This window comes from Chelonia mydas, chromosome 1 (genome assembly GCF_015237465.2).
Source record: "Chelonia mydas isolate rCheMyd1 chromosome 1, rCheMyd1.pri.v2, whole genome shotgun sequence".
NCBI classification, from domain to species: Eukaryota; Metazoa; Chordata; order Testudines; family Cheloniidae; genus Chelonia; species Chelonia mydas.
The window spans coordinates 27,880,545-27,908,366 of NC_057849.1; the positions used below are offsets into that span (position 1 = coordinate 27,880,545).

Sequence of the window (27,822 nt, forward strand, 5' to 3'; positions counted from 1 at the left end):
GAATTTGGCCCTAAATGTATAGATATAAAAAGCTAGGTGAGAAATACTGTACATTTTAAATATACATTTTCAGTGTGGTATGTTACTAAGAGGCACTAACTTTCACATTCACCATAGCATCTGCAAAGTCCTAGAAAGTGAAACTGTTCCAGCTCATGAATAGCCTGGTGAATGTGGGCTGTCTTCTCTTGTTTACTAAGTCGAGTTTTTCTTGCTGTGAAGAATTTTCATGTTACTTTTTGGATAAGTCACCAAGATCCAGCCTGTGTGGGCATTAAATCTAAATTCTGTGTCAAGAAGTTGTATTTGCTGTATTTAAACATAACTTCTAGATTCATAGATTCCAAGGCCAGAAGGGACCATTGTGATCATCTAGTCTGACCTGCTGCATAATACAGGCCATAGAACTTCCCCAAAATAATTCCTGACCTAGAGCATATCTTTTAGAAAAACATCCAATCATGATTTAAAAATTGTCGGTGATGGAGAATCCACCAGGACCGTTGGTAAGTTGTTCCAATGGTTAATTACTCTCACTTTTTAAAATGTATACCTTATTTCCAGTCTAAATTTGTCTAGCTTCAACTTCTAGCCATTGGATGATGTGATACCTTTTTCTATTAGATTGAAGAGCCCATTATTAAATATTTGTTCCCCAGGGAGTTAGTTATAGACTGTAATCAAGTGACTCCTTAATCTTCTCTTTGTTAAGCTAAATAGATTGAGTTCCTTTAGTCTATCACTATAAAGTGTGTTTTCTAATTCTTTGTTCATTATCCTGGCTCTTCTCTGAACCCTCTCCAATTTGTCGTAGCAATTGCACTATTGCCAAACACAGAGATAAAATAAGCTGGGAGCTGAATTCATATCCTTCCTATATGGTAAAAGCCAACAAGAAAACACTAGACTTGCTGCTGGAGAAGATTTTTGTCAGAGCTGATTTAAAAATGTCTCCTCAACCCTGGAAAACACTGAAAAATGAAAATGAAAAAAAAAGTCTAAATTTTCCATGGAAATTAGTTTTGGTGCAAATTTTAATACTTGAAAACTTTGGCCAAAACTGAAATATTTTAATTTAGAAATGCTGTCACAGTACTTTGTGGGAGCTGTAGTCTGTGCGCCTCAAGCTCCTGTTCTCTATGAGCTGTTCATCATGATCCCTTTTTGGAGAGTGGAGGCAGTGCATCATGGGAGTACTGACCATGGTGCATCATGGGAGATGTAGTCTGGACAGGGAGCCCAGCCCCTAGAAGAGAATTGGAATATGAGGCAACTGAACTACACTGCAGCATTTGCAAATCAAAATATTTCTGTGTTTGGATGAAATTTTTTGGTTTTTAGGTGCTCAGTTTTTCAACAAAAAAATCTAAATTCTCGACAGAAAGCAGCCACTTTTAGTAGAAAATTTTTATCAACCCCCCATTTTTCTGTTGAAAAACAGTTTTGATGGAAATTTTTTTGCCAACTCTAATTTTCAGTGATTTGCTTCACAAGGGCAGTGGGCCAGCTCTCCCTGCATAAGCTGGGTGATGCTGGGTAATGATGTCCTCCTGGTCATGGTGGACGATCAAATGTCCAGGCTGATTCTCTTAGATCTCTCAGCTGCCTTTGATTCCTCTGACCAGGGCTGTCCATACCCATATGCAAAGTACGCAGCTGTGTAGGGCACCAGGAAGTGTGGGGCACCAAATTTCCTGGTGCCCTAGGCAGCTGCATACTGCTCCAGGCCCTGCTCTGCCTCTTCCCCATGGCCCCTGCCCCTGCTCTGCCCCAGCCCCGCGTCTTCCCGCCGCTGCTCTGCCCAAGCCTGGGAGCCAGGGGAGCAGAGCGGAGCGGGCTAGGGCTGGATCACTCCACTTCCCGCCACCCCGTGAGTGTGGGGTTGGGGGTACCCTGCTCTCAACGGTCTTCGGGAAGAGGAGAGACCTGGCCCCAGCCCGCTCCGCCAGCTCAGGCTGGGGGGCGGTTTCCCCCCTGTCCCCAACCCTGCTCCTGCCCACCCCCGCAGAGGCCTGGGGCCAGCTCGCCCGCCCCCACCCCCCGCAGAGGCCTGGGGCCAATTCGTCCCTGTCCCCCCTGCAGAGGCCTGGGGCACCAAAATGGCTAGGGACGGCCTTGCCTCTGACCGTGAGCAGAGGCAATTGCAGGATATGGAGCCTTAGGGGTTAATAAAACAGCTGTAAATATTCATTCTATCTTGGAGCTGTACCAGCTTTCCAAACAAGAGTGACTGTTTTTATCACATCTGGCCAGATTAAAACCGTGGGGTCTCCAAACACTTTCTTTCCTTTCCATGCCCTCAAACAACTTAAACTGAGCGGTTTCTGACTATAAATAATGTGGCTAATGTTTAAAACAAATAAAAAATATTTAAAGTACTGTATCGTCCTCCCTTTCTATTTAATCAGAGGTGACCTTTTAACCCTTTTTTAAAAAAGGCACATGAGTACTTCTTTGTGGGAAAAGTGACTACTGTGCTCATGCATGGTAACTGTTTAGATTTGGTTCACATGTAGAACAGTCATATATACTCACACAACTCTCAAAGATCTACTTTTAGTGAGAGGGCTAAGGACCTAAGGTTACTACTTTTACTGTCTCTATGCAGATTTTATTTAAAGGATCTGGCCACACAGTGGGGTTTGGTACATACACACAACTGAAAAAAATGTAGTTATTGGAGGTGAGGTTTAAAAAAAAAATGTAACTGAGAAACACATTGTGCTGGGATGAAATTGCCTCTCAAGGAGAAAAAGTAAGTCACGGGTAATTTGCTTGCTGAGGGGTCTATTGCATAAGAATACTTAGCATTTGTACAGCAATTTACATGGCAATTGCAGTTGTGCGTGTGTGCCTTGGAGGGCATAATTTAGCCTAAGTAAAGTCGTTACCTTAGGCAATTAGCATTAATTGTGATAATGATTTTTAAGATCTGGACACCTATCCACTACTAAGAACCGGACTGAGACCTCACATTCATTTCACAAGGCAACTATTGGATGGCAGGAACATTCTGTCAGCTCTGAGCTAGACTGAATTTGATACAGCGACCTACAGGTGACATTTCCATATCCATTACCAGTCTGGGCCACCCACATTTGGCCTCCAAACCTTGTTTAAGTTCAGCTGTATTATAAACTACAAGTCAGTGCTTCAGAGTCATGTTTTTCTCACAGAGGAGCAGAGATATATGTTGAGCTTCTCACCAGACAAACCTTACTTGTTTAAAAGTCAGTAACAACATCCTCATTGCTGTCACACAAGTGATGGCTTTGCACCCCCACACGTTTTATTGTCAGTAATAAACATTGTAGGAACATAGGATTTGCAATACTGGAGCAGACCAATGTTCATGTATTCCAGCAACATCCTGCTTCCAACAGTGACCAAGATTAATTGCTTCAGAGGAAGACATAACCTTCCCATAATGTACTTAATTGTGTAATATTACATCGCTATTTGAAAGGAAAAAGATAGTCTTTCTGTTCCCTGCTTTGCCACTGATTTCCTGTGTGCCCTTTGATAAGTGACTTCAGTTCTGTGTGCCTCAAGTTTTCCCAGCTATAAAATTGAGAATTAAGTTTATTCCCCTCTTCACATGAGGCTTAATTCATTGATGTTCATAAAGTTCTTTGAGATCCTAAATGGAAGTAAGTGATCAGTTTATGCCTTGAAACATTAGGAATGATTGCTGTTGTAACTGTAGCCTGGCTTATATAGCTACAGATGCTGTACACACCATCATGCAACTGTCTAGTCCTTTGAAAACCATGTTGGTATGTATCTGAGGTCCAAATAGAAAGTAGACAAGGAAGGGCCCCTCTAAAAACAGTGGAGGAAGATGCAGATTTTGCCTCCAAGACAGCAGTGACTGACTATGATAAGAACACATTTTTTTTGTAGAAATATGTAAAACACGATGATTAACCAGAATTGGCTACACATTTTGGAACTTTATATCACTCAAAGACACAAAGAGAGAGAAGAAGAAAGTTCTAGGGACAGAAATGATAAAACAGAAAGTTTTCTAAATTGGAGAAATTAAAGACTCAAGAAGAGATACACACTGTTCTGAAGGACAGAGGAGATTTAGTCTTTCTACAGAGGAGTCGCCTATATTCAGAGTTAAACAGAAAAGAAGAAAGCATTTGGGTCTTAAATCAAGAATTCTTGACTAAGGGCACGTCTTCACTGGCAACGTTAAAGCGTGCTCTAAAAAACCCACCTCCAGGAGGGGTGTAGCTCCCAGCGCTGGTGCACTGTCTATACTGGCACGTTACAGCGCTGAAACTTGCAGCTTGGGTAATATCTGGTGTTCTTGGCCCCTTTCAGTATAGTTTGAGGCTTGAGTATGGCATAGAGACTGCATTAGTCTTCCTGGTTGACCTTCCGTTAATAGAAGGACATCATAGAGTCTAAGGCCACAAGGGATCATTGTGATCATCTAGTTTGATCTCCTGTACAGTGCAGACCATAGAACTGAATAAGGCCCAAATCACTAATAAATAATAATAAGACTCAAATCACTTCTAGGAACTTTTATTTTCTCCAAGTGCGTTTCCGAGTCTGAATGTAGCTGTGGGTGAGCTTCAGCCTAGCAAGAAAAGTATAGTCCATTCAGAATGGAACATGCTTTTATTCAGTCTTTTATATAGAGTGCTGAGATACGACACTGAGACGTGAATAATAAATGCCTAATGTAGACAGATATATCCTTACCATTTGACCTGAGGCACCTATGCTCCATTGTAATGTGCAGATATGCTCGATGCAAAGCATCTGGTTATCTTCTTGAGCACTTGCCCCACAAATTACACGCCCCCACTTTGGTCTGTATTGTAAATGTGTGGCTTGGGGCAGGCCAGTAGGTGGCTCATTGCCTCAGTTTCCCTCTTGGGTCCCCAGTAATTCCATGCAAGCATGACCTCTACTCCATCAACATAGTTTATTAACAAAACATAGTACAGATATATACACCAGAAGGATAAATACCAGGGAGGGAGAGGGGTTATTTAAGTTAAGTGCCAATGTGGACACAAGAACAAATGGATATAAACCGGACATCAACAAGTTTAGGCTTGATATTAGGTGAAGGTTTCTAACCATCAGAGGAGTGAAGTTCTGGAACAGCCTTCCAAGGGGATCAGTGGGGGAAAAAAACCTAACTGGCTTCAAGACTGAGCTTGATAAGTTTATGGAGGGGATGGTACGATCGATCCAGCAGGGGATGATTTATCGCGTCTAGTGAAGACGTGATAAATCGACCGCCGAGCGCTCTCCCGTCGACCCTGGTACTCCACCGGAGCGAGAAGCGTAGGCGGAATCAATGGGGGAGCATCAGCAGTTGACCTACTGCAGTGAAGACACTGCGGTAAGTAGCTCTAAGTACGTCAACTTCAGCTACATTATTCACGTAGCTGAAGTTGTGTAACTTAGATCAATTCCCCCCGCCCCCACCCAGTGTAGACCAGGCCTCAGTTACAGGCTTGAGCTCTAGACACACGCAAACCCCAGGGGACTGTGTTCTTACTCAGTCCCTAGCTCCCTTTGGAGATGATCACAGCCAAGTTTCCCACCAATATCTAGGGCGACCAGATAGTAAGTGTGATGGGGGAGAATAGATGCCTGCATAAGAAAAAGCCCTGAATATCGTGACTGTCCCTTTAAAATCAGGACATCTGGTCATCCTAGCACAAATCAAACTAGAAAACACCTTTAGAATAATATTTAATATTTACAGATATTCATAAAACAGATGATCCCATGGTGGATAAGACAAACAAATAGTGATCTACATGAGAACATACAGGTTACATTAAACACCTCTAATGCAGGAGAACTTGTAACAAAGAGATTACAGAAATACACTTAGCTTTTCTTACTTATTCTAGAGACCAGACACGTCAGTTTCTTTCCCTGAGTGCTGGCACAAGCTGGGCTGACCTGAGTATAGAGATGGTCACTAGGCAGCAAAACCTTCAGTGACTGTTTATGTGAGCTGATCAGGATGGATGTTTTAGGCTTGTTAAGGTTAGCAGGACCCCTGGAGCTGGCACGTCTGCTGGATTCTCTCTCTCACACACTCAAAATATATGCTTGTGTAATCACTTATCTGCCTCCCTGACCCCTTTACCTGAGGGAATTGCTTGGGTTTTGGTTGATCTCCTGGCTACACCAGTTCTTAATAATGACATCGCACTCGGAGTTGTCCGAGGCATAGAAACTGACTTCAACAGCCATGTGGATTCTGACTATCTGAACCAAAGGGCTGCCATCTTCCTTTTGATATCTGGTTGTCTGGCTCTAACAGACTATTCCTGGGTGGGAGAAGAGCTGGTCAAATAAGCCACAAAGTACTTGGCATATATTTTTGTGAATAAAAGTGTTGGGTTTGGTTCACTGTCATTTACAGGGCCCTAATATTAATCATTCTCAAGAATTTGAGTGGCTACTGGGAATTCATTTAAAATTCATGATTGCTGGAGGTTTAAGAAATATGAGTGTAATGCACTGGCTGTGGTGTGTGTGTGCGTGCCTAATAGCTGGCCCCAGCAATTATAACAGCCTGCTGCATACTCACAGCTAAAGGAGTTACTCCTTCAGGTAAAATGGTAGAGCCTGTGGGTTTGGTGCTAAAAGACCTAGGTTTCATCCCCACTAGGGTTGCCAACTGTCTAATTGCACAAACCCAAACACCCTTGCCCTGCCCCCTGTCCAGCCCCTTCTCTGAGGCCCCACCCCCACTTCCTCCATCCCCCCTCCCTCTGTTGCTCACTCTCCCCCACCCTCACTCACTTTCATCAGGCTGGGGCAGAGGGTTGGCATGTGGAGGAGGTGCGGGCTCTGGGAGGGAGTTTGGGTGCAGGCTCTGGGCTGGGGCAGAGGGTTGGGGTGTGGGAGGAGGTGAGGGGTGTGGGCTCCGGCTAGGCAGAACTTACTTCGGGCAGCTCCCAAAAGTGACCAGCAAATCCCTCTGGCAGTGGCTTCTAGGCAGGGGGTGGGGGTCAGGGAGGCTCCATGCACTGCCCCGCCCGCAGGCGCTGGCCCCACAGCTCCCATTGGCTGCAGTTCCTGGCCAATGGGAACTGCAAAGTAGGCGCTCGGGGCGGGGGCAGCATCCCGAGACCCCCCCGCCCCCCACCAGGGCCTGCAGGAACGTGCCGGCTGCTTCCAGGAGCGGTGCAGGGTCAAGGGAGGCAGGGAGCCGGCCTTAGCCCCGCTGTGCCGCCGGACATTTAGCACCTAAAATCTCCTGGTTTGGCTTCAGTAGCTTCCAGGAGATAGAGCCTGATTCTGGGAGATTCACGGCGAGACTGGGACGGTTGGCAACCCTACTCCCAACTAGTGACCACAGTGTCTGTATATTCATCGGAACATTAGAAGCGTGTTTTTTTCATCATCTATTCTCCTCCTGTTTAAAAAGTTTCAGTCATCCAATCAGGGAGCAGAAATGATACCATGTGACTTAAGTGACCAGTCCTAGCAGACTGCTCATGAATATCTGATAGGCTGAAATTGGTTTGCCTAAACTACTTGAGAAATATATATGAATAATGAATAAAGTGATAGAAATCAGGGTCAGCACAGGAATAATTTGCAAACTGAAGAAAATGATAAATTTGCAAAGAAATTGTATTCACAATGAACAATTTGCCCAGTTCTAGCTGACAAGAGTCTGGGTTCTCTTGTTAACAGAGTTAACATTTTTCCTAGAGGCTCAGTAGAGTTTGTTAGTGATTGTTTTATTCCTTCCTGCTTGCTGTGATGCAGTGTAAGAGATTATAGGGTTTTATAAAGAGTTGTCTAATTAGTTATTGTTTCTTTACATGAGTTTCAAAGCAGCTTTTCCTTGAAAACGCTGCTCCAGTACGTTCTCCCAAGTTTCACTGTCACAGCTACACATACAAAGCAGTTCCTCTGTGCCAAAGCTCCTGCCTGACCCATATTCAAGACAGGCTTTCCCCTAACATCTCCCCTCTTTGCGACCGAACGCTCAGCAGCAAGCCGCCTGTCCACTTACTTTGCTTCCACTGCAGAAACCCATTTGAAGAAACAACATCTAACTTAAGGTTTTGCCTAGTGGGGTTCATCTAACGAGGCAGCTCTTCATAATAGAGAGTAACCTGTTCCAGCCAGTTAACTTCTGGTTCCTTGGGAGGTGGGGAGGAAATAGCAGTAGGTGGGAGGCTAGCTGGGGTGGAGTGGGTGCGGGGTGGTCAGGTGGGTGATGATTGGCTGTGTCAGAGCTGGAGTGATGGAGGAGGGTGAGTCTAGGAGCAGGAGCAGACAGAAGCCAGATAGAGAGGTAGTGGCAGACAGTAGATGCTGCTGCTGCAGGAGCCAGAGAAGCTGGCAGGCAGTAGTGAAGCAAGCAGCACTAAGGGCGTGTCTGGAGAGTTGAGTGGTGCAAGGGAGTCAGACCAGCTGGCCTAGGAGAGGACCTTCATGACAGCTTGCGTAGGGTGGGGCAGACACATGGACCTGCATGAAGAGGAGAGGTGGGTGAAAGGAGCTGGTTGCTAGCAGGTTCTGTCTGTGTAAACTAATGGCTGCCGCACAGTGGCTGTGAACCGTTTGATCACATACTGTCTGTGAAGCACTGCTAGGAACAAAGGCCTGAATTCTCAGGGACATTATGGCCCCTTAGCGTAACTGAGAATCAGGCTCTAGGGGTTTAATACACTAGAAGCATGTTCATACAGGTCACTCTACAGCAGCTGCACGTTTCTCAGGACATGACAATAAACAACCCATTTAAATTGTTAAACGTGGGATAATCTGCAGTGCGTTTTCATGCAGTGAAAGGACAAAATTTACACAATTTAGCCAAAGACAACGCCGCATTTTATTTCATTTTTCATCAGTTTTAAAATAAAAAGATTGCTGCAGTAAAAGGGACAGTAGTACTGTGAACCTCCTCTCTGATCATAGCCCCTTGCATACTTCACTGTATAGAACAGCTGGAACTTTTGGAGCCACTTACAGGATTTTGATGCATCCACATCCTTTATTAGTATTTGAAAACCTTGGCCAACCTGTGTATTTCTCTCTTGCTTTTATTTAAGAGAATATGCTTTAAAACATGATGGGCAAAAATTTAAATATTGGTGCTTAAGCTGCACCCCCTAAAATACACCTGTTGCCTGAACATAACCGGCATTTATTTGTTCGAATGAGGGATCTGCATGCATATATCAGGTGACAGCATGAGTGACCGGATACTTCTGCGTGAAAATTCCCAAGGGGACAGGGAAAAATGTCCATTTGTGCGATCAAATGCAGTAGTCAAAAAACATTTTTGAAAGAGGAAACAAAGGTTTCTCCTTTTGCAAAACAGATCCAAAGTAACCTAACTTTACAGTTAGGCAGTTTTGAAGAGCTTCTGATATATATGTAAAATATCTTACTACTTTTTGTCTTAAGCAGAAGAATCAGTGACAATTGTAGGAATTAGCCTTTGAAGTGGCCAATAAAATGACAAAGAATTCACAGACTTTCTGGAATTTACCAATCACATGGATTTAGCATTTAGGGCTTGATCTCACACTCAGCACTTTGTGGGATCATTGCTTGCTGTAGCACTGAGAATGATGCCATTTGGTGCCTCTCAGGGCTAGCTTCAGTTTCTCAGAAAAGCGTGCACAAGAATGATCAGAAGTGCAATTTAAAAAAATTAAATACTGAATATGAATATGTTCTACACTAGGATGTGCATATCAGAGTCCCCTGGAAATGAGTCTGAATTTTTTTTCCTCCTTATAGTTCAATAAGACTAGTTATTGGCTAGTTGGTTGCTACATAACATGCCTTGCATGTTGGGGCAAATGCATCTCCAGGGTTACCAATGTGCAACATTATTACCTTTGAAGTGCTGATTTTCAGTGCAGCATTGGCACTTTATAGACCACCACAGCCTCCTACAGCACCCACAGAAGTGTGAGTGGAGGCTGGCTCCACAGAGGTTAAAGCAGGTTAGAAACTGGCCAGCTGCCTGCTACACAGGGCCTCCACAGTGCTACAAATATTGGCCCTATTTAAGCAACATCGCTACTGCTAGGTCCTGAAAATACCCTTTCTGAGCCCGGTATCGACTGAAGACCAGTGCTTACGTACCAAAGGGATAGAAATAGACAGAGCATGACCTGAAGATGAGCTCTGTGTAAGCTCGAAAGCTTGTGTCCCTCACCAACTGAAGTTGGTCCAATAAAAGATATCACCTCACCCACCTTGTCTGTCTATATATATACTGGGACCGACACGATTACAACAACACTGCAAACATAGATAGAGCACTGCCAGAGAATCCATTCCAGTTTTACACAGGGCCAGGACAGGGTTTGGGGAGCATTAATGAGCATCTTTAGACATCCAACCAGCATGGATGAGTTCAGTAAAGCTGATAAATCTTTATATTAGCAATGATTACATTCAGACTAGGTTTCCATACACAACAATCAGCACTTCAAAGTGACATGCTTGCTACACAGGGCAGCACTTGTGGCGTAAGCAGTGAATTTTAATTGGAGAATGTTTGTGATTGAATGTTTATATATGCCAGGCACTCTTGAAAAGACAGCATCATGTTGCCAGTACCAGAGACTTAGCCTGGGTTCTTAGAGGAGACAAAAAAGAATCTGTGACGTCAAAAGTTCTAGATAATCCACCCACTCCCATCCAGATATCTTTATAAAATGTTCTGGAGTTCTGAAACTCCTGAACATCTTGGGGTCCCTCTGTCCCCACAAATACAGCACAACACATTATGATTATACATGAATCCCCGCAGGTCTATGCTTGTCACTAGCATTCTTTGTAGGTGATTTACATTCCAGCAATATGTGTCTGAAAGACAAGGAAGGAAAGAATGTCAAGTTAATTAAAGTTCCAGATGGATATCAGGCTTGCTACAGGAATCTTATTAAGTTAAAATAAATGGCAACCTCCTTGTGGAGAGAAATAAAAATGTAAAGGTGTTTTTCTTGCAAAAGAAGAGACTTGCAAGCCAAGAAAAGATTTCTGCCTCATTACAACCCACAGATAACATAATCCTGAAACCTGTATGTCCATAGATGGGCTTCAATCCCTGCATTTTGAAAAGTGACTAGTGACTTTGCGTGCCTCAGTTATTGAGTGCCCAACCTGAGACACTTGCTTTTCAGAGGGTGGGTGCTAAGAATTGTCTAAAAATCAGATCTTTTTATGTAGCTCAAATTCAGTACCTGCAAATTGAGATTCCCCAAATCACTAGTTGCTTTTGAAAAGGTAGTCCTAAATAACCACAGCATCAGACCCTTTGTCCCCTCTCCATGTGGGAATAACTAGTATTATGTTTTTTAAATGGGGTGTTACTTTTTATTATTTGTCCAACTATTTAAAAAGTCCTTGAGATTTGCATCGTTTGTTTACATATCTGATATTATACACTATCAGGACAATTTACTGTGGTTCTGTCAAAAGTGGGGCTAAAATTATCATAAAGTCTGATAAAAACTAGTAAAAATAATATTTACTTTGTGATATCTGACATCAGATACTCACCTTTCTTTTCCTCATGCATGTGCCACATATGAATCCAATAAGTCCATTGATGACTTGAATAAAGCAAAGAACAGCTTCAATTGTACCAATCCCCAAGAGAAGAGAAAACAAGACAATATTCCACATAATAATGTTTTCAGGTTCTTTGCAAATGCTCCATGTTGTCTGATTAAACAAATAATTGTCTCTGTAAGTAGAAAAAATAATTGACAACTTATTATGAAGAGTGATTCAAAAAGACTTCATCTATTAAGAGTTGTACCTCAAAGATTGGGCCTGATTCTCTCCTTCTTGCTATCTTTAGAAGTCATTTGCAAAGCGTAAAGTGAATGTAAAACTCTAACACAATGGTCTGGTAGCATTTTATACCCACTTTGCAAAAGTGTAAATGACAACATAAGGTGCAGGGCCATGGAGAATTAGGCTTGCATTACATGGCTGCCTGCATAAGATCCTGTGTTTTGTTTCAGGACAATTTTAATGGCAAAATACAAAAGTCCACAGAATATCAAAAATGTGCCCATAATCTGTTGCAATATCTGACCCAGTTGCAATATCTGATCAGCATTCTCCAGTCCACTTTGCAAGATGTTGTCAGGGTTCACTTGCAAAAAGCCAATGAAGAGATTTTTGCTTTGCTTTTCAGAGGGATGTGGGAGAGGGCTCAATTTGGTAGATTTCCATCCAACTGTGTGATGTTTTAGCCATGTGACTCCCTTTGACTTTAATAGGAGTCAAGGCTCAAATCTCATACAGTCCCATGAAAGTATCGCACAGCCATCACACAAGTCTGGTCAATAGCGCAATGAAAACAAAGCACCTGTGTCCTCCAAAACAAAAGCAGGCAGCTTTCCAGAGAATGGGCCAGAGAAGTTGGACCAAGTGAAGGATGGCTGGGGACTGCTCACTCAAAATAATACAGATTCAGGATCTGATAGCGCAGAACATCAATTCAGTTCAGAAAAACCTAGATCTGCTGTTCGAAGGGTGCAAAAATTGGCCCTTGCAGTTTGGAAGAGTCAGTACGTCATACTTACGTCAGTGTGTCATTCCGGAAAGGGTAGATATATTCTCCATCACCGGTGTCACAAAGAGGCCCACTAATCAGTCCCAAGGATGAGATGACCATACAGTATACCCCTCCTGCAGCTCCCAGCACAGCCAGCAGCACAGAGAGCAGCATCTGAAAGGGAGAAGGCCGTGAACATCGTCTGTATGGACACAGAGTATTATGACAGGTTTCAGAGTAACAGCCATGTTAGTCTGTATTCGCAAAAAGAAAAGGAGGACTTGTGGCACCTTAGAGACTAACCAATTTATTTGAGCATGAGCTTTCGTGAGCTACAGCTCACTTCATCGGATGCATACTGTGGAAATCACAGAAGACATTATATACACAGACACCATGAAACAATACCTCCTCCCACCCCACTCTCCTGCTGGTAATAGCTTATCTAAAGTGATCATCAAGTGGAGCCATTTCCAGCACAAATCCAGGTTTTCTCACCCTTCCCCCCCCCCCACACACATACAAACTCACTCTCCTGCTGGAAATGGCTCCACTTGATGATCACTTTAGATAAGCTGTTGCCAGCGGGGGAGTGGGGTGGGAGGAAGTTTTGTTTCATGGTCTCTGTGTGTATATAATGTCTTCTGCAGTTTCCACGATATGCTATGCATCCGATGAAGTGAGCTGTAGCTCACGAAAGCTCATGCTCAAATAAACTGGTTAGTCTCTAAGGTGCCACAAGTACTCCTTTTCTTTTTACGAATACAGACTAACACGGCTGTTACTCTGAAACCTGTCTTCACAATGCGTATGATAATCAAGGTGGGCCATTTCCTGCAGAAATCCAGGTTCTCTCACCCCCTCACCCCCCTCCAAAAACCACACACACAAACTCACTCTCCTGCTGGTAATAGCCTATCCAAAGTGACCACTCTCCTTACAACCTGCATGAAAATCAAAGTGGGCCATTTCCAGCACAAATCCAGGTTTTCTCACTCCCCCACCCCCATACACACACAAACTCACTCTCCTGCTGGTAATAGCTCATCCGAAGTGACCACTCCCCCTACAATGTGCATGATAATCAAGGTGGGCCATTTCCAGCACAAATACAGGTATTCTCCCCCCACCCCCATACTCACACAAACTCACTCTCCTGCTGGTAATAGCTCATCCGAAGTGACCACTCCCCCTACAATGTGCATGATAATCAAGGTGGGCCATTTCCAGCACAAATACAGGTTTTCTCCCCCCCCGACACACACACAAAAACTCACTCTCCTGTGCACATTGTAGGGGGAGTGGTCACTTCGGATGAGCTATTACCAGCAGGAGAGTGAGTTTGTGTGAGCAAGACCCTCCCCCATCCCTCCGCCAGACACCTGGGAAATAATTCTCTGTAGTAACTCAGAGACTCCCCATCGAGTGTCCCATCATCGGCCATTGGAGATATTTGCTGCTAGCAGTTGCAGATTGGCTACATGCCATTGCAGGCAATCATACCATCCCCTCCATAAATGTATGAAGCTCAGTTTTGAAGCCAGTAAGTTTTTTTGCCTCCCACTGCTCCCCTTGGAAGGCTATTTCAGAACATAAGAACCTAAGAACGGCCACAGTGGGTCAGACCAAAGGTCCATCTAGCCAGTACCCTGTCTTTCGACAGTGGCCAATGCCAGGTGCTCCAGAGGGAATGAACAGAACAGGTAATCATCAAGTGATCCATCTCCTATCACCCATTCCCAGCTGCTGGCAAACTTCACTCCTCTGATAGTTAGAAATCTTCGTCTAATTTCAAGCCTAAACTTGTTGATGGCCAGTTTATATCCATTTGTTCTTGTGTCAATGTACCCCTGATAGACCCTGGTCATTGGCAGGTGGGATCAACCTGGGACCTCTAAAGCAGGGATAGGGAACCTATGACATGCGGGCTGGATCTGGCCACTGCTTCATTTCATCTGGCCTGCTGCAAGTCTCCCCCTCCTGCACCCAAACTCCCTCCCAGACCCCCCACTCCCACCTGCACCCCAATCCCCCTGTCCCAGGTTGGAACCCCCCCCATCCAAACTCCCTCCTGGAGCCTGCACCCCGAACTTCCTCCTGCACCCCAATTCCCTGCCCCAGCCCTGAGCCTGCTCTTGCACTCCAAACCCCTTGGACCCAGCCCAGAGCCCCCTCCTGCACCCCAAACCCCTCATCCCCAGCCCCACCCCAGAGCCCGCACTCCCAGCCAGAGTCCTCACCCCAACCCCCCACCCCAGCCCGGAGCCCCCTCCTCCACCCTGAACCCCTCATTTCTGGTCCCACCCCAGAGCCTAGAGGAAGCCCCGAGCCTCTGCACCCCCCCGCAGGACTGTAACTGACTTTTTCTGTGGGTCAAAGGCCCCTGATAGAAAAAAGGTTCCCTACCTCTGCTCTAAAGCTTAGTTACACTGTATGCATCCGATGAAGTGAGCTGTAGCTCACGAAAGCTTATGCTCAAATAAATTGGTTAGTCTCTAAGGTGCCACAAGTACTCCCTTTCTTTTTTCAGAAATTAGGAAAAGCCAGAATTGAGGTTGCAAATCTTAATTAGGCCCCCTTGTGCATTATGATATATAGCAGAGACGTTTTATGGTATGTTACTTCTGCATCATGAGGCAGGAGACCCAAATTATGGACAAGATTGTGGGCTTTAAGCTGTTGCCCTTAATTGGGCGGAGTGGAAGGGCAGGACATTGGAGGCTGCTCCTGGGGTGATTGTGCTCCTGTTTTAGGCACAATGTCTCCAGGAATGGTTGGGCAGCTCAGGCCTGAGTATGTCTGCTATTCCCTTTTACAGGCCCCAAGCTGAGTTCCCCATTATACCCACCCATCTTTGCTAGTGGGCAGTAGGGGGATCCGTTGAAGGATCTGGTGCTGCAGCTCACACCCGACTCCCCTGGTTCTTACACACTAAAAGCCAAAAGACTGTGATTTTTGCCTGCTCCCTTAAGCCCTCCCTTTCCCTGCAAGAAGTGGGTACAGGCTAGCCCTGCACTGATACCTCTTACAAATGGCTCAGGTTAAGGGACTACTAGATAATGATGCTCCTGTTGTTACAGGAAATATTTGAGGGATTTCCTCTCATTATACCATAGTGGTGAGGGTGTTTTTGGAGGAGCACACCCTCCCCGAGGTTGTTACTTTCCAAAAATTATTATACCCGTTCCCATAATGAAAGAACAAAAGGGCATTTAATGAAGTTAAAAGGCAATCATTTAAAATGTATTAACAGAAATATCCATTCCATAACATATAATTAGTCTGCAGAAATCACTGCAGATGGAAATGGAGAACTTAATAAGACAAATAAAGGGATGATAGATAGATAGATAGATTTATACTTATTTACCGTTTGTATTGCAGGAGCACCCAAAGGCCCCAGTGAGGATCAGGGCCCCATTATGCGAACCACTGTACAAACACATTAACCCTTTCCCCCCCATTGCTGAAGCCCCTTGTCGTTGGTTGTGAATCACTGGCAAACCAATTTTGAATATTCCAGCTCCCTGTAAAAAATCTGCAGAGCCATTTCCTTATATCATCCTTCAAATCTCTCCTTAAAACTCATCTCTGCTGCGGTGCTTATAAATCACTCGACAGTGGCTGAGCCGTTGGTGTACTGAGACTGTTGCTTATTACACTAGTCAGAGCATCCCTCTGTTACCATGGGCTTCTCCCCATCTAATTTCTGCATCAAGCCATAACTTCTGCTTAAGCTGTAAAATAGCTTGTAAAAATATATCCAGTCTTGACTCAGACTGCGAGTGATGAAGAATCTACCACGTGGCGAGGTGAGCTGTTCCAAGTGTTAGTTACCCTTCCTCATAAATTTGTACCTTATTTCTAGTCTGAATTTGTGTAGCTTCAGCAGCCAGCCGCTGGTTCTTGTTATGCCTTTTTCTGCTAGATTAAAGAACTGTTTGCTATCAGCCATCTCTTCTCCATGTAGTTACTTGTAGAGTCTGATTGTCACCTTTTCCACTGTTTGTTATAGTCATTGGTGGCTCTTGTCTTATATTTAGCTTGTAAGCGCTTTGAGATAGGGACTGTCTTTTCATTCTAGATACATTTACAGTGCTTAGCACAATGGAGTCTGATTCCACATTGGGGCCTTTGGGCACTACTGCAATACAAATAATAACAACAGTAAAGCTGAAGTGTGTATGCACCAGCTGTCAGAGTAGGGAAGGCTAAGGCCAGACTCTTGGGATCTCAGCTCACAGTCAGGGATGCAGTAGTGAGTCAGCGGCAGAGTAGCAAGTGGAAGGATAGTGGAGCTGAGTGGTGCCAATCAGATGCCTCTTATTGTCTTAGCTGGCCGAGGGATCAAGGACTCAGGAGTGAGAACAAAGCCAGAATACATCCTATGGGGCTAGAAGGGAGTGTCTGTCTAGGCTGAGTGTTGTGCTGGGAGGAACAGTCTGAAATTCTGCCGGGGGGCTGGGGAGGGGACTAGACTGGAGGAACAGCTGTGTCTGGGGTGCACCAGTAATTCTGGTGGACCTGAGCCCCATTTAGCTTATTTCACCTGTTGTGATTTAGCACATACTGCAGAGCAACTGAACACCTGGCCATGTCTCGGGTTGTGACTTGTTGCCATGTCCATCCAATGCTTTGTCAGATCAAAGGCAATTACTTAAAATCAGATTAAATTCCTTAAATTTAGTAAAGCACCTTAACAATGTAGAATGATCTCATTATGAGTCTTACTAAATGTAAACTGAAAGATATTGATGAAAATACTTTATTGCTCAGTTCTAGTTACAGGCTACTGCTAGCAAGGAACTGGACTAGAAAAACATTTCTAAATCAGTTTATCCTGGCTAACGAAAACCACAGTACATCAGAAACAACAATTAATGTACAAGGCATGGAGATTAATTGAGATACCCTCACAGTTTGTTTGCTCTGTCATGTTTGTAATTTTTGAGGGACAAATTCTCCCTGGCCTGTGGGTGGGTGGAGAGAGCACAGAGAGCCTTTCCATCTCTGGTGTGTAACCCACTAGAGGATGTGGGTTATAGGTCCCCCTCAGTGATGCCCTGCAGAAGATGTGAGTCTGTTACAGCCCCAGCTAGAGAGACTTGGCTTTAGCTCAACCTGTAACAGGTTTCACTTCTAGATGTAGGTACCCTGTTCACTCCCTGGTATGTTGGACAAGATGGCAGCTGTCACATCAGCTCTGTACAAGGGTCAGGGACAGCCCCAGTCCCTGCATTTAGGGGAGCACAGAGATTTCTCCCTCCACGCACCCATGGAAAAGCCCATCACCAGAGGGAGGAAGGAGAGGCAGGATCCTGGCACTGTCCTCACATGAACAGCCACAGGAAAGGGGCTAGGCTGTGCCACCCTAGAGGATGGTATAGTTTGCCAACTCCCCCTGTGCACCAGGAAACTGGAGCAGTGATTTGCTCTACTTGGAGTGGGGTAGTGCTACTTTGTCCCACTCCACTCTATACTTATTATTGTGGCTAAATGTTCCAAATCTGGCCTTGGGATAGATACTAGTTTATATAAACACTCCAATATATTAACATTCTTGCTAGATGAGGCTGCTCCTGTGATGGGATCAATCAGTCATACGCTAAGCACAGGGATTCTGCAGGTCAAGCCCTATTTCTGTATTGGGAGGATTGGACTGTCAGTGGTTGCGTGCTTTGTGCCTTTCCATCTGCTCAGCTTCCACTTAAGGGCTGTTATTCACGGATCATAGTGATTGCCCTTTTCAGCACGTAAATTGTTGCTTACCCCACATCTGTTAGCACAACATCCAGCTCCACCTGCACCCAGCATCATAAATGCTGGCAAAATAACCTGTAAGTTAAGCACATATTGAATTAATGCGCGAGGTCTCTATACACTCAGCATTAGTTGGACAACAATGTGTGAATTAAGTGGGGTCATAGGATGAAGCTACTTTAGCTTCTTCTGGCTCTTCACTGTGTAGTACACCAATGGAGACTCTCTTGCGCATTGGCAGAGTGACTTTAGGTAGCTCTATGGTATTCCAACTGACTCTAAGGGCTTGTCTACACTACCCGCTGGATTGGTGGGCAGCGATCGATCCAGCGGGGGTCGATTTATCGCGTCTAGTCTAGAAGCAATAAATCGACCACCAAGCGCTCTCCTGTCGACTCTGGTACTCCACCAGAGCGAGAGGCGCAGGTGGAGTCGACGGGGGAGCATCAGCAGTTGACTCACCGCAGTGAAGACACTGCGGTGAGTAGATCTAAGTATGTTGACTTCAGTTATGTTATTCACGTAGCTGAAGTTGCGTAACTTAAATCGATCCTCCGCCCCCAGTGTAGACCAGGCCTAAGGAAGTTCAGTGCAGTATTAAGGGGACTGAAGGGCAGATTTGCAGCTAGTGTAATCCAGTGTAGCTCCATTGACTTCAGTGGAGCTACACCAGTTTACACCAGTTGAGAATCTGGTCCTAAACTAGAGTGTGGGGATTTAAATTGCACCATTTTACTCATCATCCCTGAATTTGACCTTTTGTGTTAGACCACAGGAAGGTGCAAACAACACAATTCAGTCAACAGTCTCTGAGCTCAGCTCAGTTTGATCCATGGTAATTATCAGCTGGAGTCAAGTTGATAAGGTGTAGCCAGCAGTCCCGTCCATGACTGTGCCATGGCAGGATGTCCTATCACGCCACATAGGGTCTCCCTACACCAGCGGTTCTCAAACTTTAGTAATCCGAGGATCCCCATTTTGATTTAAAATTTTGCTGGGGACCCCCAAGTCCCCCGCTCAGCCCCAAGCACTGCCCCCAGTCCACAGCTTCCCCCAAGGCCCTCCCCCTCCCCACCTCTTCCTGCCCCTGCTCCACCCATGCCCCTCCTCTTTCCTGCCTCTTTCCATCCCCTCCCCCAAGCGCTCCCCTTCCCCCTCCTTCCCCTCCCTCCTAGCGCCTCCTGCACGCCGGGGGGGGGGGGGGACAGCTGTTCCCCGGTGTGCAGGAGGTGCTGGGAGGGAGGGGGAAGAGTTGAGGGAGGAGTTGATCAGCGGGGCCCATAGACCCCCTGGAGTACCCTCGTGGACCCCCAGTTTGAGAAACGCTGCCCTAGACAACACTGGTTGGAGAACTACGTGGTCTGTCTGTGCCCAGTAACCAGAATAAAGAATCCCCCTTTATGTTCATAAAATAGCTGAGTCCACTGTCGTTTGTGTAGCTCTTTCATGCAGCAACATGGGAGAGAAAAGCATTTCACTGTGGCTGTCTAGCAAGGGAATGGAAGGCAGGATGGACTCGGGGGCAGGTGGAGTACTTGAAACTACTATTAACTCTCTCTTTTTTTAAATTGACTAGATTTCAACCTGACAGTATCCCTTTAACAGCTCATCACAACATTTCCACAAGTGCTATGGGCAGAAAGCGAAGACTATAATGTCCATTGTAACTGAACCTCAGTGGGCAATTTATGTGCGCAGAATGAAAATACTTCTGTTGGAATTTGGCTAGGACATTGGGATTTAAAAAATCCTCCTGTTGCGAGAAGTGCAATGAGGTAGTCAACAGTGCAACCCCAGCAACACAATGTCCTCTAGTACCCTCCTCAGGCATTTTAGAGTATTGACTGAGAGGCAAGAGTGCCATCTACTGAATCAGCAGCCCTGCTTCCCTCACTACCCTCCTTTTCCTTGAAGGCCTCCTGTCCAGTCTGTGAGTGGGCTATTTTGTCTCGGCTTGGAGCAAGTTCATTTGTTTGGAGTGCAGGGCTTGTTTGTTGCGTCTCGCTTTTCTGAGCATCTGTATCTTCCTGCCTTTTGAGGTTAGAATGAAAATTTGCCAGTACGCTGGCATCAGTGAGGTGGGGGTCTATGTGTTGCGGGGTCTCAGTCACTTCCCAATGGTGCCATTCTACGTTTGCAGCATCGAGTACTCGTAACAAACGAGTCATTCTTCCTTTCCTTCAATGTCTGAATTTGCAAAATAAGGAAATTGAGGGGTTTTAAGCAAAATAAAGGTCTGTGTTCTGTTTTTATAAGGGCATGTCTTTTAAAAAGCAGCCGTGGAAGACAAGGAGAGAGCAAGGTTGAAATGAGCCAACCCTGGCTACTAAATGGGAAGGTTGTTCTTGTGGTTCCGGCACTGGCGTGGTACACAGGAGCCTGGCTTCAGTTCCCAGTGTGAGACTGACTTTCCATGCGACCTTGAACAAGTTGTTTAATTTCTTCATGTTTCAGTTCCCGTGCTGTCACGTGGGGATAATACTCCCCTTCTCCCACACTTTGTCTATTCACACCGCTTTCTCAGACTATCACATAATTTCATGGAAAACATATACACTTAACAGCACTGTTTTGCTGATCAGTAACTACTCGTAGTGCGGTTGTCAGCGTTTTGGAGATCAATGCAAACGCCTCTTCCCCTCTCTGTGTCCACTTTTGATGCCCACCATCTTGGCCACAGCCTAGCCTTATTAGAGCCCTCAAGAGAAGTCATGTTCTGAATGGGACACAGGGCTCTCATGCTGAACATTAGTCTTTCCTTTCATTGAAAGCCAGTGGCCCCTGGGCTTGGAATGGTATGAATTTTTCACACGTACCTGTGGTACAGTTTTAATCTTTGTTCAGACTCCCTGTTCATATATCCAGAACTCAGCATGAGGGATAGGCCTATGGAGTAGGTGGACGGTACACAAGAAGAGCCAGGCAAGCTATTCATAGCAGACAATTTACTCATTTTTCTGTTTGTGAGATATGGGCCTGATCCAAGCCTATTATACTTAATAGGAGTTTTTCCATTAAGTTCAGTGGGTTTTGGATCAGGGCCTTACCGAGAACAAACTTTGATTTTTATGGATTTGTTGTTCATAAATATTCAGTGAGGAGTACATTTCATCTCCTCCTTTATGTGAGGAGATGACAGCTATTTAGTGTGTATGGTCTATTCACTTAGACTCTTTACTGTTCATTATTTGTAGTATATGATTCGTCACCTCAGTTGCATCGCTTTTTTTCCTGCTCCTTGATTGCATGACTGAATATGTATAGACAAGGACAAGCACTTCATACAATCTATTCAAACACAATGCATATACAACTGTGGGAATTCACACAAAGAACAGGCATTCCCCGAACATGCATGTGGACAAATAGCTGGTCACACACATGTTCACAGAAAAATGACCAAAAGTAAAAAAAGTTCAACCATTTTCATAACAGCTATTTGGAATTCAAACAGTGCTCACAAAATAGAGGAGCAGTTCAGCACTACTTGATTTTGACAACAGCTCCAATAAGGGCAAGCCCAAACAAGCTTCAGTGCCTCATGAAAGGTGAGAATAAAATCAATGAAAGAAGCAACAAGGCAACACAACTCAATAAATGTGAGAACTTACAACCTAAAGCTGAATTTACACATTGAGCCTGAAAGAAACTTGTGTGTGTGTTTACTACATAAATAATGAAAAGCCAACATTTTTGTTTCCTCTAATATTTGGAATTTGGAATTTCTTTGGACACCAGGATTTTCATAAAGAAGTTATATTTCTTTATATAGGTGATTTCCCCTTAGCCCTCTGGAAAGATGCCTTCTCAGTTTTAGACCCCTGATAGTTTTAAACTTTTCCCCACAGATAAGTTGTGTCATCTACAAATGTAAAGGCAGCCCCCATGGATTGTTATTTGGAATTGACAGAGGCATTGATAAGCTTTAAAAAGTTGAAATAATTAAAACAACAACAACAATGACAAAACTTCTCTCTTACCAGTATCCCAGCTCCAAGAATGCCATGGAAAAACCAGACCAAATCAGTTATCTTGTCGGGCTCTATAACATTTCCATTGGGGAAGTACAGGAGAAGATTGGAGATTATGGCACATACAGCTAATGGGAATAACACGACCCCAATGCACTTTGAACACTTTCCAGTGCACATTGTAGCTCACCCCTGTGGAAAGAAATGAGAGAGGAAAGTATGGGTCGTGGCACAGTTTAAAAAACAGTGAGACTTGACAAGGCAATAGTTTTCTCTCTTTGTTGGAGAGAACTGTAAAGTATGTGACACTTGTTATGAAGCAAGATATTTTCAATTAACCATTTATTTAAGAAAGGCTCTACTATATAGAGTTGTTCGCCTCCAGTTCAAAACTGGCCCTGGTTAGTAGTAAACAAATATTGGTTGCTCAGTGTCCTATGTGAAATGGCTGTGTCCTATGTGAAATGAATTGATGGTTTCATTCTAGTTCCTACAGAACAGCTGTTAACATCATTAAGATCACCACTGTGGCTGGCACTAACTAGTGCCCTTCCTAACAGTGTAAGGAGTGGGGTCAAGGACTGAATAGGCATGGAGACTGAGGCATCCTCTTTCAATTGGTTAGATCTTCAGGCTCAGCATGAGGTGCATAGATAGCATGGTTTGGAGCAGGTTACATTGCAGTTGCCTGTGTGGTGTGCTTGTTCGAGCAGAGGGCTTCAGTTTCAGGACTGTCTATTGGTCCCTATATGAGCGCTAAACTTATTTAAAAGAAAACCAGTGCAGAGATACATTTAGTTCTGTGGGTATTTGTGGAGAGCAGATATTTGCCTGAGACACTCATTAGCTAATAGTGCCAGGTCATCTCATCTTCAGAAAAGTGCGAAGACCGTTGTATTGTGAAAAGCAGCGGCCCTATATTTTCTGGCTTTCAGGTTTTTCTGCTAATATGTCCCGTTCTATACTAAAAACATGCCTGGTGTCTCATACCCAATAGTGAATCTTTACTCCATAATTAAGCTATTGGAGGCCACTATTTTTCCACAGCACACATTTGGCATCATCAACAACAGTAAAGCTTCCCCACACTGCTAATCCTGGAAGGATTCCTTCTAAGGCCTTGTTTACATTGAGAATTTCCCCAAATGCCAGCAACCAAGGGACAGCCACTGATGTAATTGCAGTGGTCTAATCCCAAAGTACAGACAAAGAAACCCTCAGTTTGCACCAGCACCACTTATACTTGCTTGAAACTTGGGTAAGTCCACCGTGCAAATCACTGTTTTCCTTGTCTACCTTTGAGCGTTGCACCAATGCAGCTACCTTGGCAGATGGCTATTAACTACTGGAATTGGGGAAAATTTCCGAGGAAGACAAGACCTCAGAGGGAGAGCATGATTTAGACTTCATGCCCATTCATTTCTTTGCTTCTCTACTCAGTCTACAAAAAAGAAAAAAGAAAAAAAGACAGAGACAAGATGGGTGAGGTAATAATTTTTTCTGGACCAACTTCTGTTGGTCCAAGAGATGAGCTTTTGAGCTTACATGGAACTCGTCTTCAGGTCACCACCCCGCAAACTTGCCAAGATGATCATCAGAAGCAAGCTCCCCACAGATCAAACCCACCAATTCAAAGCAGCACCAGATCTTGCCAGATGCAAAATCTGCAGACACATTTCTACTGCTATGATGATCAACACCCCCCACAACACACCTTTCAAGATCCATGGGTCCTATGCATGCCTATCACAACATGTGGCATACCTTATCCAAGGCACTAAATGCCCCAATAACAACTATATGGATGAAACCAGATCACTATGCTCTCAAACGAACTCACACAGACCAATGATAAGAGACAAAAAGCCCATATCACCCATGGGTGAACACGTTTCACAAAATGATCACTCCATATCTGACCTCTCAGTCCTCTAAAGGAATCCCGCACACCACCTTCAAAAGATGAGTCATGGTCAGGTGTTAACAAGCCACTTCACCTTGAATGGTCTCTTAGAATATGTGTTAACTACTTTTGCCAAACAATCTGTTCCAGCTTGTATTTACCTGAGTACCTTTCCCATACCTGAAGAAGAGTTCTGAGAAAACTCAAAAGCTTGTCTCTTTCTCCATCAGAAGTTAGGTCAATGGTGTGGTGTGGAGTGATATTACCTCACTCACCTTGTCTTAGTAATACAACAAATCTTCATTTGATTTTTTTTTATTTTTAAATATTAACCTGACTTGTCTCTCTAATATCCTGGGAACAACACAGCTATAACAACACTACAAGATAATACCAATGGTGATTGAGTGGTTTACGGCATGGAAATCTATCCACTAAGAAGTGAACTCATATTTCCAGTCCTTCTCACATAGGATACTGAAAGGTAACTTTCAGTCACTGTGGATTTGGGTTGGATTCACACCATTGATCTAGAAAAGAAAGGCTCCATATCCCAGGCCGGACAGCATCCTCTCAAGTTGAAACCCATGGAAAGGGACAAAGGGAAAGGGAAACTCCATGATGTTCCCACCAAAGAAATTTCTTTATACTATCCCCTCTGATGTGAGAGGGCTTCTATATGACCCACTTTAGTACTGTACAGACGATAGATTGATTGCATTTCAGTGTGGTGTGCTTCTTCATCAGCTGGTTCAATCAGAATGAAATCTTTAGATAACATGTCCCTATCAGGGTTACTGCACTATATACACAATCCACAGTTTTCAGAGGCTACTGCTAAAATATTACATAAAGAACAGAAACAGATTAGAGGTTTAATGCTAAACTCACAGATATCACCAACCCCCAAAGGAGGGAGGTCTGATTGATATTGGAACCTGATCCACAAATAGTTCTCCATGAGAGCTTTGAAGTTTGAGATTACTGGGATTGGGTTTTTTTTATTATTATTTTTTGCACTGTGCTATTAACATCTAGTAGAAACCCACAATTATTATTATAACTGCTATTATTAATAAATATTCATATTGGCATCGTGACTAAAAGGATCAAGGACCCATTGTGCTAAACACTGTATAAAACAGAGGTAGATACAGGCAGGTAGATCTCTGCCTTCAAGAAGTTTATCATCTAAAAAGAGGAGCGATTTATAAAGTGTAGGGGAGGGAGAAAATGATCAAACTATATGCAATTTTTATACACAGACATACATTTTTATATATACTGTGCAAATATTTTTGGAATAACAAAAAAGTCAATATCAGACTTCCAGTGCCTGGAATGCTCCTCAGTTTAGCCATTTTACATTGGCTGATTTTTCATTGGTATTGTGGCAGAAGTGGGTCTTGAGAAGGGATGTGAAGGAGGAATGGGTAGTAGCTTTAGAGAGCAGTTCATGGAGGGTGTCCCATGCATAAGGGGCAGTGTGGAAGAAAGCAGAAAAATATTTGAGGGAAAAGCAGACAAGCTGATGGTTGAAGCTGGCATTACTGGCAGAGAAGGGACGTCAGGGCAATGAGTTAAGAGAGAAGAAAGGACCAGTGAGTTGTGTATGACATGAAGTTTGAACTTGGTACAGTGGAACTGAGGGCTACAGTGAAGGGATTCCAAGAAATGCAGGATATTACTGTCACATAGTAGAGATTGCCATTCTTTTTGTCATTCTGCATTTCTAAAGACTGTAATTTGCATTGTTCTCCACTGCTACAAATTTAACAACAAAACTTAGCATTTACATACCACACCTTCTGAGCATTTTACAAGCATTACATACAGTAATTCATCTTTTAAACAAGTTATCTGTCATTAAATGATTTTAGAGTGATATGTTTAAGAAAGGTAATTCTTGCCTCTTGCTATCATTACTTACTATTCAGACAGTGCCCAAAATTGGGCAGAACATTTTACAATCATTTACGAAGACAGCTCTTAGCTCAAAGAGAGAAAAAAAATCTGAATAGATAGGCAACTTACAAAGGAAGGACAAAGAGGGAGGGGAAATGGATGCAGGTATTTTTCCTTTGTCATTTTTTTCTTTGTTAGCCTTGTGTATTTGCCTTTTCTTAAAAAAATTTACTTTTGCCCATCTACACTTAACTTTGCATTTTAACCCTTGCTCTCTTCCTGTGCATGCCAACCCTTGTCTGTTTGCACTACCATTTTCTCAAAATAAGCACATACAGCTTAACCACATTTCTGTAAAAGTCAAATCATGTAGGGAAGTTTCATATTCCCCTTGTGCAGCTTTCGGATATACCCAGAGGGCCAGATCATTGACTGATGTAAATCAACATAGCTCAAACAACTTCAGCAGAGCTAAAATGACTTACACCAGATGAGGATCTGGTACACTATCTTTGAAATGTCTGACTATCACTTCAGACTGCAAGGAGAATCAACCTAAGCATCGACAGCCAAGTTCAGCGAGGGCTTCTCCCACTGAAGTCATTGCAGCTTGCACCTGCCCGCATCAGAGCTGAATCTGATCAAGTTACAGAAGAGAAGACATACCAGAGAGACTTGAACATCTTGCCAATCTTACAAAGAAGAATCAAACCCACTCCCTTCAACTTCAGTGAACAAGACTGTGTCTGCAGTAGCCTTCTGCTTTTTAATTAGAGCTCTCAATACATTAACCTATGTATTGCGGAAGAAAGTAAGAAAATATCTCTGCTTACCTGGCTATACAGGATTAAAATAGCGACCAATGCTTCAGCTCGCTAAACAGCAAAGTGATTTTTCAACTGGCTTCAAGTTTTATATTTCCCCTCTCCCTGTACCAGCCTCAGAGAGGTACAGAAATGTTCTTGAGTGATAGATTCCATTAAACAAACAGGAGTTTCTCCCCAAAGAATGAGGAAATACCCAAAACTATCCCTGGTTGGCCAGCGCACAGGCTGCATGTCACCCTGCAGTATTGATTTTTTAAAGGCACTGTTCCACTGGTCAATGCCCCCCCCCCGGTCACATTGATTTGCTGTAGGTCGGTGCAGTCCTTTTTTCTGCCACAGCCTAAGTTGTGCACGATGTCACAAATTAGGAAGGCCAAGAAAAGAAACAAATATAATGCAAAAAATAAATATGAATGTAGTAAGCCAAGAGAATGTACAAGATGATGGCGAAATACAGTGGGACGCTCTTAAAGAAAAGTCTTTTTGTTTTTCACAGAGCAGTTTTGCTATACGTCCAAGTCTGGCCCAGTCTTTGCTCATAGTGTAGAGCTGGTTCCATAGTCAGCTGATACATGGGGTTTGGGCTTAGGCCTCAAGAGGTTTGATCACCTCTGGGTCCAATAAACTGCTATTGCTCCCTGCAACACTTTCTATAGCCATTAGGAAGCAAAACACAAGAGGCAGCAGCTTCTTCCTCCACTTCTTCTGCAAGGCCCATTGCTGAGCAGGGACTGGAAGGAATTCTGCTTCTCGCTGTAAAGTGGTCAGGAGTACCATTGGCTCCCAGCCTGTCCCCAGAACTGTGACTCTTCCAACTGGTCAAAGACCAGCCAAGAAGGGGGGAAGAGAAGGAGGAGACACAGCAGATAGGACCTCAGACGTGGGTGAGGGGGTTGGAGTACTGGGCCA

The 27,822-nt window shown here is 44.0% G+C and overlaps 1 protein-coding gene across 1 annotated transcript; it reads right to left on the reverse strand.

Moving 5' to 3' along the window:
• Positions 1–7,129: 7,129 nt before the first annotated feature.
• Positions 7,130–27,001, reverse strand: LOC102932725 (transmembrane 4 L6 family member 1-like). The gene is made up of 6 exons (XM_037889663.2): positions 26,920–27,001; positions 22,288–22,470; positions 18,317–18,382; positions 12,576–12,721; positions 11,539–11,725; positions 7,130–10,842 (listed from the first exon to the last, which is right to left on the reverse strand). Exons 2-6 carry the CDS (start codon positions 22,456–22,458, stop codon positions 10,822–10,824), a joined length of 591 nt encoding a protein of 196 aa, XP_037745591.1. The 5' UTR covers positions 22,459–22,470; positions 26,920–27,001; the 3' UTR covers positions 7,130–10,821.
• Positions 27,002–27,822: the final 821 nt, after the last annotated feature.